The 10,070-nt window shown below is 40.5% G+C and overlaps 1 protein-coding gene across 1 annotated transcript; it reads right to left on the bottom strand.

The window, feature by feature from the left end:
- Window positions 1-740: 740 nt before the first annotated feature.
- plp2b (proteolipid protein 2b) lies at window positions 741-8,478 on the bottom strand. Its single transcript, XM_072367461.1, has 5 exons — window positions 8,144-8,478; window positions 3,132-3,287; window positions 2,942-3,040; window positions 1,939-2,035; window positions 741-1,827 (listed from the first exon to the last, which is right to left on the bottom strand). Exons 1-5 carry the CDS (start codon window positions 8,240-8,242, stop codon window positions 1,814-1,816), a joined length of 465 nt encoding a protein of 154 aa, XP_072223562.1. The 5' UTR covers window positions 8,243-8,478; the 3' UTR covers window positions 741-1,813.
- Between the last annotated feature and the right edge of the window lie 1,592 nt (window positions 8,479-10,070).

Genomic DNA, 10,070 nt, shown 5'->3' with positions numbered 1-10,070 from the left:
ATACATAGTTAAGTAAATCTAATCAACACATTTATGCTACTTAGTAATATCCATTTACAACTTTAGAGTTAAAAACAAAAGTCACCGCAGACTTCATCTGAAAAGAAAAATTCTAAACAAAATACACATTTTTGATAAGCTGTGTTTGGGCAGAGTTATTATTACAGTCCAGGGACCCTGGGAAATAGTTTGATAGCAGCTGGCATGACCCCAAACAAGGGATTATCATTCCACTGCGTGGCTTTTAAAATAACATGAGTTGTTATTACAACTGAAAGGCAGTGGAGCCACAGCCCTAAATGAAGGAGAGGATTTTCATGAACACAATGTAATCTCAGAACGAAGAGTAGGGGCAGCATGTGTGCACTGTAAAGAAAAAGCACAACAAAAATCAAATGTGATGCAGAGAGCAAAGCTGCATGCAGCACGACTCTTCATTTTTGGGAAAAAAAAACTATCTATATATATCAGCAGCACTGTTGTTTTGTTGATATCATTTGATTTTACAGTTACCAGCCCCAGTGGCTTACCAACAAAAGGAGCTCTTTGTATTTAGCATTTCAGTAAAAGAGTGGCAGGCTGCTTCCATCTAGTGGCAATAAGACAGAAGACAAATTATGGTCCAAACCCATCAATTATCCGAGGCCTCTGGAGATACCAAAAAAATAGAAACATTTTTAAACATTAAGATTACATAATGTGAAAGATTAGCGCACAATACAAGCTACAAATACAGATACTCTTAGTAGCAACAGTTGCTTTATTTCTCAAAGCTGATTTGAATTTTGAAATGACAAAATAACCATCAAAGGGTTGAGAAAACAACGGCGCTACATCATGTGATATTCACATCAGTCAAAAAATGTTTTTATTTACTTTCTTCTTGTTTTAATAATCTCCCTCATCACAAGAGAACATGCACATAAAATTTAAAAAAACCCAACCCAACCTGCACTTTATTACTGGGCAGTGTGGAATATCAACAGAAGAAAAGAATCTGCACCTTAAAAAAAACGTGTTACACGAGTAAGAAAAAAACATAACCTGAGCAAGAATCAAAGAGACAGTTAAAAGTGGAGGATGACACTGTAATTCATGTGGTTAATGACCATCTGAGGGTCCTAATACCCAATTAACCTCTATTAGTACAAAAACAGCCAGAAAATGTGTTGATAAATAGTAGCAGACCACATCAAATACTTAAGATTCAGAAATAAAAAACAAACGAGTAAGATGAAGGTACAACTGGATGTTTTAGAAATTAGACTTTAAGGCACTGTAACATAGGGACTGTTATACTTAAATATTGGAGAAGGAAATGTTTAACCAGCCGATGAAATGAAAACAAATTCAAGAAGAGCATAATTATGACATTATGTAGTCGCTAAAGCACCCATCTTTGAGTCAGTTACTCCGGAAGTCCAATGATAACAGTTACTATTTACTATTTACAGTAACTGCAGACAGGTGTATTAGACAAGCTGCTTGATGACTTCAACCTACGTCTTACATCGCCTATTATTGGCAAATTTCCCTTTTATATTAGTCAGTGATCTATGGAGGTGTGGAAAAAAGCTTGGGGGGGGGGGGTCCCCATGTAGAAGACGTGCAGGCACAGATGTACAGTACCACTCACTTTGGCTATGTCATCCTCCTATACATCTCATTTGTTGACGGCACACAGTCGCAATGATTAAACTGTGACCTGCTCATTTTACTGTCCATCGACCTCGCTGACCCACTCCAGTTAACTGCTGCACAATGTTTCTCTTTTTGTACTCCTGCTGCGATCTTGACCCAGTTGGTAGAGTGTTTAAACTCTGTCATCTGTAAGAAACAAACAGAAATAAACTCATAAAAATGACATTCTAAATGAAGCTGAGTGATGTCATAAAGGAGAATTTGAGCATCATCAGGAAATGCACGTGTTGCTCTCACCAGTCGAAGCCGCTGTGTGCTGTCTGGAACTCCTAATTTGCAGGTAAATGGTGTAGCTGTCATATGCAAACAGCAGACCAGCGATCAAACCGAAAACCTGCCAAGAATATCAGAATCACAGCTTTAATAACGCTCAGCTCTCACAATAAACACAAGCAACTTGATAAATAAAATAAAAGGCAAGCGGAAAACTTGCAATGATACTGTAAAGCATTCTTCCTAATCTAACTCTAACTATATTGTTACACATTCAAAATGCTGCTGACGACAAGGCTTTGCTGTTCACACCACAGGAAGCTTTTAGTTCCAAAAAGGAAACGGAAATGTGCCCATTTTAATGGGTCTAGAACCTGGAATATCTTTAACAGCAGCTGCATGCTTGCTCTTTGGGTACTTGTGACGCAGTTCCTCCCCCCCCCCACTGTTGCAAAGTGACTGACTTTCCTGTGAAATCTGGTGACGTACTGAAATGTGTGACACGCACCATCTCTGGTGTTCGCTGTGCTACTGCAAAACTCACTGCTTTGGAGGGTTCAGGTTTTCTCTGGTGAACATTTGAAAACAGTAGTCTGCCTGGGGTATATGTGCATTTCGGGAAGTGAGACCCCCCCTTTTGGTAGAGGAAGCTGAAAACAATTCACTACTGCAATAGGTTTCTACACCTTTCTGAGACTCCCCGAGGTGCACAAATGCACGAATCCTTTTTTGGCTAAGAAAAGACAGAAGGGGTAATAGTGTCCAGGACAACTCATGACCAGATGAAGAAAAAAAATAAATAAAAAAAACACTCCTGATTAAAATCTAATCTAACACTACTACTGAGTTTAGGTGTGTATCATAGTGAACAAAACAAGTAATAATAAAGCATCTGGTTTAAATATCAGTCTCTGGAAATGAGTCATTATGGCAGTTTGATGTCAACAGTTGTCATAATAAATAACAAAATTTCACAGTTTCGGATAAGAATTCAGAGCCCAGGTTGAGTCATCGTGTCTGAACTTACGCCGCCCGCGATCCGCGCTCCGTCCCCTGCTCCTCCGATGACACAGATGAGAGAAGTGATCAAGTACAGAGCAGCACCAATGATGGCACGGAAAAAATCCTGCACAGAGGAGGGAAGCAGGAGATGAAGAACCCAGCGCCCTGGCACGTTAATGTGCCGGTGTGCTTTGGTGTGTGTGCACAGAACTCACACTCCAGACCCAGTTGACCACCTGGATCTGCTTGTCCAACTCCATCATGAAGATGATAAAGAAGATGATGGCGAAGACCATCTCGCAGATGGCAACAGCAGAGTAGCCTCCATACAGAGACGCAGCATAGCAGATGAGGATGATGAAGCTGATTATCTAGGAGAGATATGAGAGGTGATGAAGAAAAAGAAATAAAGACAGAATGTTTGATCTCCCAGAAATCTCCACGGATTGAACTAACGGTTGCTGCCTAAATTCTGCGCCTCTGCTGGAGTTTGCTGGTCATTTCGGATCACATTATCTAAACAGCAGCAGTTTGTCTACGACAGGACCAGCCATAGCATCTCGTTGTAACAGATGATAATCTGTGTCCATTGAACTGTCCGGGCCGCTCAGACAGTAAGTCACTCAAACAAAGCCACCATTATGTTTCCCCACAGAGGAAAAATTATTTATCCACACAAAATACTCAAGAACTGAATGGATTATAATGCACTATTTCAGTCAGTCCACGGCTTTCTGCTTTCAGCTTAGACTTACAGCGAGTATTTGTTCCGCCCTATTTTTCCATGTGTGGGGGTAGAAAAAAAACAAAAGTGAGCGTGCATTCCTCTCAGTCCAGCGAAATGCTGTCAATGTTAAGGAATCATAAACTTGCGAAGCCTACAGCTCACTATCACGTTTTTTTTTCATAATACAGCTATTGTTGCTGCTGTCGGGCTGCGTAGGCAGATGCTGTCACAAACACCACAACAACTGAAAGAGTGGAAACTTGAATTAGTTTAAAGTCCTAAAATCTTTTCGAGCTAAACCATGAAATTACTCAGAGAAGAGACATTTCATTCTTTTCAAGCTACTGGACTTTACTTCAGTGTGTAGTTTGTTTAGTTTATGGCGGTTTGGTTTTTGTAAAGATCATGGATTCATTTAACCCAAAGAGGTCATTTTATGCTTCATGGAGTTTTCCTCTTCCACTTTCCCCAACTCTGACTTCACCCGCGGTCTCTCATGCATGTAAAACGACTGCAGAGTCAAAGTTCACAATAAAGGCAACAAAGAAAACACTGTCACTGACCTGCCTGAAACACATCATTTGCAGTCCAGTGTTTTCTTTCTTTATTCACCTACATCAACATTGCCATTTAGGGATCACACACCTGACCAATCAGAGCACACTGGGCTTTTCAGGAGAGGCTCTGGCTCTCAGCCTACATTTACGTTTTAGCTCTAGGAGCTAAACTGGAGCGCTTCAGACAGAAAGGGAGCTTCAGCAAAAGACAGCATTAAAGCAATTAACCCCGTTCCTGTGGATCTCAAAATAAAACTGCAAATTAGCAATTTACGGGATCTTTAAAAAAAAAAGAAAAAAGGCGGCTGAATTGTTGCAGCCTTTTCTTGCAGATGAACGCTTTTTTTACATTTTTATTTTAACTTCATATGGGTACAAGCTGAACTAAACATGTCACAGGCTGATGGGAGGGGACTTGGGCTTTAGATAAAGAGGCACAAGCACGCAGCTGTAAAAGAAGGGGATCCACTGGACTTCAGCGCAATAATTACACTAATACCTTTTTATGATTGCGAGAAGCCTAACTTGTAACAACGGGTGCAATTAAGGTTACATTAACAGTACAACGTAACAAAAACCCAATCAAAATTTAGTTTCATTTGAGAAGCTGGAACTATTAAAAGGTTGACTTGGTTGCTTGAGAAATAATATTTCTGCTAATATGGTCATTAATCTACTGACTGACAGTGATGGACTAATTAACATTCTATTTTCCTCAAATTGTCATATCATTTATAACTCTTTTGCACACTAGCCGTTAAATCCCAAATGATCAAAACTTACACATTGCCTTCTATGATGCATTTCTCAATCATCTTTTAGCGCTACTTCTGACATTTTTGCACTTCATGCACGCCGGAGCATATCGGGAACGCGAGTATTCGACGCGTTGTCCGAGGACACTTCAACGTATGGTCACATGTGGCCACTTTATCGAATGGCATGTGACATGGAAAAGCATCTTTATAATCACTCATACATCACCTGTTGTGACACTCGGTTACTGAAAGAGCGCCAAGGAGGAAATAGTGACATCAAGTGGAGAAATTGCTGACTGCAACCTGCTGAATGCCCTCACCTCACCCTTCCATTCAAAACCACCACACCACACGTTTCTAATCTGGTGCCCTGAAACATTAAGTGCTATCTTGAGACAAGTCAAATGATGATGTTGATGATCACTCAATAAAAAAAAATTTAAAAAATTCTCTGACATGTGCCTAATAATAAAACACATAAAGCACATTGCAATGTTTTATTCTGAGACACAGACAGCTCTCTATGCAGTGTCAAATCACTGCTGTCTACATGATACACACACGCACACACACAAGTTGACAGACTCGACGCCAGCCCTACATCTGTCACTACAACCCACCCTCCCCTCACATGCAACCCACAAACAGCCAGCAAGTCAGACGCATCACTGGTTCATGTGTTCTTGAGACTGGCACAGGCTGCCTCTGTAGAGCAGAGGAGTGGCCGAGGCCAAGGTCCTACACAAAAGGAGCTCTATTCAGGCCAAAGCTGGCTGCTCCAAGGGCAGCGGCTACTGAAGAGGCCGTCACAGAGAAACACCCACTACACAACAGTCCCTCAGAACAAGAAAAGCTCTGAGATGTTGACACCTTCATGCTTGACCCCACAGACATGGATCTGTTTGCATGGGGCAGCTTTTAAAGATCCCAGCAAGGATCTATTCACATCAGTGCTACTTTTTGAAACTGACTAGAGGGGAATCTGTTGGGAACAGTTGGCTAATTATAGTCAGCAGCAACACGAGTGCCAAGAGCTGGTTCGTGGTGCCGCGACATACCAAACAGCAACGGTTGCTAGGGAAGTCCCTCGCTTTTTCTGCTGTTTTCATCTGCGTAGAGTGATGAGAAAAGCAGAGTTCTGTTTCATCACCCTTCCTGCTCATTTTTACTCATTACACAATTTCCATTCTCCACCCTAAGTCTAACCCATAAAGAAATTCATAAGTTTGAGAAATAGAATGGTTTCCACCTAACAGAACTATGTAACTATTCTATAATTGTATCATTAACAACAAGGTGAATGATCAGCCTAGTGCATGACTCATCACTACTGGCTCAATCATGATGAGTTGACTTTTCCGTTACATGGGTGTGTTACTCGCATGTTGCCCTGCAACTTTAAACTTGCTCCAACACGGTCATGTCTTTGACAGGCAGAATAAAGGAAAATATGATTGACTCCTTTAGTGTACCAGCTGAAAGATTTCAGTAATATTTCTGCCACCAGGGTTAAATACCCCCATTTCCTATTCAGTTGGAAATCACCATAATAAGCCGTAATGACCTGCGTCTTCCTGTTTCTCTCCCACAGCACCCTGTCTTCTCTCTAAACTATTTCCGACATCCACCATCACAGATGACTTCCTTTAGCGTGTATCAGGTTCCAGTAAAGAAGGAGCAGACGAAACAACTATCAAGGGTACCCAGTTAAGCATGAAACTATCCTTGACTGGCACATCAGAAATGTGCGCTAAACAGTTCACGCATTCTTTGTTCCCAGGACTAAACTTCACACCAGTCTGGAATTTCCATTACTTCAGGAAGAGAAAAAAGTAGGTGGACCACTGACCACCAACATGTGAGAGCCTGCTTTCTAATGAGCTTGTTGAGTTAAGAGATCAGAGCCTTTTCATCAGTGGCACAGGGTGCTTTCCTCACGTTTAGGGAAAAGGAGACAATAATACCTCTGTTATTCATTCAAAGTATAGTGCAGCAGGTTATGTGATAGCATTTAGATGCACGTGCCTGACGAGAATCTTTGGAAAAACAAAATAATGGGAGAAGTATTCAGTCATTTCCTGAAGTAAAAGTAGCAAAACTGCACAGTTAAAAGACAATTATTGGTGACGCAGGAGCTAATGCAGTATATCAAAGTATCTTAGAGCTCTTAAGTAGCTCAAATCATAACAAAACATCACACTTTAGTAGCTGATTCTAAGTTTTGTTTCTAAACCACCAAATTTGCAATAACGGCAGTGACATGCAGAGCAAATAAGAGCAAGGGCAGGATGTGCGAATAATGAAAAAAACGCAGGTAAGTAAAACCTGCACAGAAGTAGAGTATTTGAGTAAATGTTCTTTACTAAAGCAGAACCTATATGCAAAACATGAAGGTCAGACTTGTGCTCAGACAGCACACTTGTGTGAAATGCAAACAAAAGCATTCATGTGAATAAAATGGTGGTCAAGAACAATATAGTAAGTCTTCCCAGACAGGAAGTGGTTGTACTTTATCCAAATTATACTTTTATCATTAAGGCTTGCTATTGTTGCTCTAATGTTTCTGCTTCCACCTTTCAGGCTGCATATGCTCCTGTTAACTAAAGCCAGACGCAAGACACTGAGTGGAGGAAACTGCCTTGATGGGCCTTTGTACAATGAGGAATGTGATGTGCATTCCATTTCCTCTCCATTCAATTTTGACTACAACTATTCGGCTGACATATTTCTGTGGTTTTCAATGCAAACGAAGAAAGCCTGTCAAGAAGCGCTTGGCTGAGTTAACACACCTCTCATTTGCCATTAACACGCAGCATTCGACTCTTTGGTGCCAAATGAGAAAACAGTGGAGCACAAGTGACAGGTGGAAACCCTTCACCCCAGCAAATGATCCCTCAACCCCCAGACCGCATGTCTGTCATTCCATGACGAGGCTACTTTCTAATGTCAGAAGATAATTGAGCACATTTATGGCAGAAACACATTCCGAGTGGCTCGCATATCTTTCTCCTCCAGCCTAAAAATCAATAGCAACACAACATTAACTCTCTTAGAGTCCGTGAAATATTAATTTGTTGCTAGCACGCAACACTCGACACATTAGAGCTAGCTTTGTAAAAAGTTCATAACAGGACAGCACGGAGGCTTAAACGTTAAAAATGTCCCGCTCAGGTCTGTAAACTTACTATTTCTGATGAAAGGATGAAACCTTTCTGGGTCTTCACGTAACTTTTCAGCTTCTCCAGGCAGTTGTTTGCAGGGCTGGACGCAGTGTTATCAGCCATTCTGTTAAAATTTTACTCACTGAAGCGGCAGGAGCTCGTGCGGAAGGCTCGTCGACGAATAAGCAAACTTATCTCGAGCGCAAAAATGCAAGATTTTCTAGAAAGAATAGCCTCAGTGTCGTTGACCGTTGTTCCTGTTCAAGCAAGTAGAGAAAAGACGTAAGTCGTTTTTTGCCCCCCCACTGAATCAACTTCTCCGTTCAAAAGTGTCGGTGGGAATGAGTCCTGTGAGTCGGTGTAAGGAGGAGGGGACGAGCGAAGGAGCTCGTGTATGAACTGGGCGTTGGCTTTCACTTTCCTCAAGGGGAAACACTGTTGGCATCGCAGAGAAAAGCACAGCAACATAATAACTACCGTGAAGGGTTACACTGCCACCTTTTTTTAATAATGAAAAAAAACACCACTTAATAAATTACTTTGTAATGTTTATAATACCTCTACAGCAGTTTTTAACCCTTGAAAAACTCATTTTTAAGTGTTTGCCACTAAAAAAAAAAATCCAATGCCCTTAGAACTGCTTTAACACTACACGTTTCCTCACACAGTGAGTGGGCACATTTTAATATGGTAATGTAGCACAGCCCTACGGAGCCTGGCAAGTGCTACCAAGAGGAAGAAAAAAAAAACAGGTGGAAACGGTTTTAAACCCCAGTGTCAGGCCCGAGAATGTGCATACCAAAAGTCAGCATAGTTCAAAACAAGTCATAAGAAAATCATTTTAGTGTTTAGAAACTTTTCTTTTCATGGAAGATGGAGTTAAGGGGCTTAGATACCATGCTTCAGAACTTTGGTTTTCAGTTCTACTCCCAAAGATTTTGCTTTGGAGTCTCTTGACATTTATGTGGGCCTTTGGTGGTTGTCTTCTATCTGAATCTGTTGGTAGGCGGATTGCTCAACAGCTCTTTATCGTTTTAGATGTGTTATCTTTACAGTCACATGTCTGAAGCCGTGCTAGCTCTACTTTTAGTCACTTTAACTTACCAGTCTTCCAAAATCTGTTTCTAAAATGATTTAAGGTAAAAGTTTATCAATACCGATCCTTACTTTTTATTCATAATACACCCATGAGGTTTTATTTAAGGAATAACCATTCATGCACGGTTCACCGTTCATGTAAATTGACTTTACAGCCCTACCCTGCAAATTGTCAGGATTGGTTTCTCCAATCTGCTTCAGGGGACATGACCTCACCCTCCTGGGACTGTAGGTGGACCCAAGAAAAACCCAACCATGGCACTGATGAATAATTTAGATCACTTTGAGATTTTAAATTAAACAGGGGACTCCCCCCCACACTATACCTTTGATTCTAATATTTTAACAACGTAACTAGAATTTAAACTGTGCCATGTTCAGATTTCTGCTTTAAAAGATATTGCAAATTAGTGCAAAATTTTCACAAATAAAACCAGATTCACACATTCAAACATGAACATTTGCAGTATCGCAAGTTATCAACTGATGACATTTTATTGTGATAATAGTTATGTATAATTATATTCACCTAGACTGTCAGCCTTTAAAAACAGGCATTGCCTCTTATATCTTTCCACATTAATTCAATTTCAGGGGTATTACATCCAGTTATAACATATAAACATTGTAATAATTTTGTGGTTTTTTTATGAGAAACTACTGTATGGCAGTCACTAGGCTGCATGACTGTATTCTATACTTTTATTAAAAAGAGTTGTTGCAAGCTGTAAAAATGAGAGAATAATGAATATTATTAAATATCTGAACTCGAAACCAGTTTTTACAACTGCTGTGTCATCAGTGCATTTTCCTATATGATCATTCGCCGATCATTTATTCATAGGCCTTTGCC

This window comes from Leuresthes tenuis, unplaced genomic scaffold (assembly GCF_036924035.1).
Source record: "Leuresthes tenuis unplaced genomic scaffold, fLeuTen1.0.hap1 SCAF_16, whole genome shotgun sequence".
Lineage (NCBI taxonomy): Eukaryota > Metazoa > Chordata > Actinopteri > Atheriniformes > Atherinopsidae > Leuresthes > Leuresthes tenuis.
This window is presented reverse-complemented; position numbering and strand designations above follow the sequence as displayed.

What these genes read in the sequence shown, in the direction of transcription:
- plp2b (XM_072367461.1), bottom strand. Translation starts at nt 8,242, where the DNA reads ATGGCTGATAACACTGCGTCCAGCCCTGCAAACAACTGCCTGGAGAAG. An exon ending in TGGTCAACTGGGTCTGGAGT is followed by an intron (nt 3,041 to 3,131) that starts GTGAGTTCTGTG and finishes TCCTCTGTGCAG; the next exon opens with GATTTTTTCCGTGCCATCAT. An exon ending in GAGCGCGGATCGCGGGCGGC is followed by an intron (nt 2,036 to 2,941) that starts GTAAGTTCAGAC and finishes TATTCTTGGCAG; the next exon opens with GTTTTCGGTTTGATCGCTGG.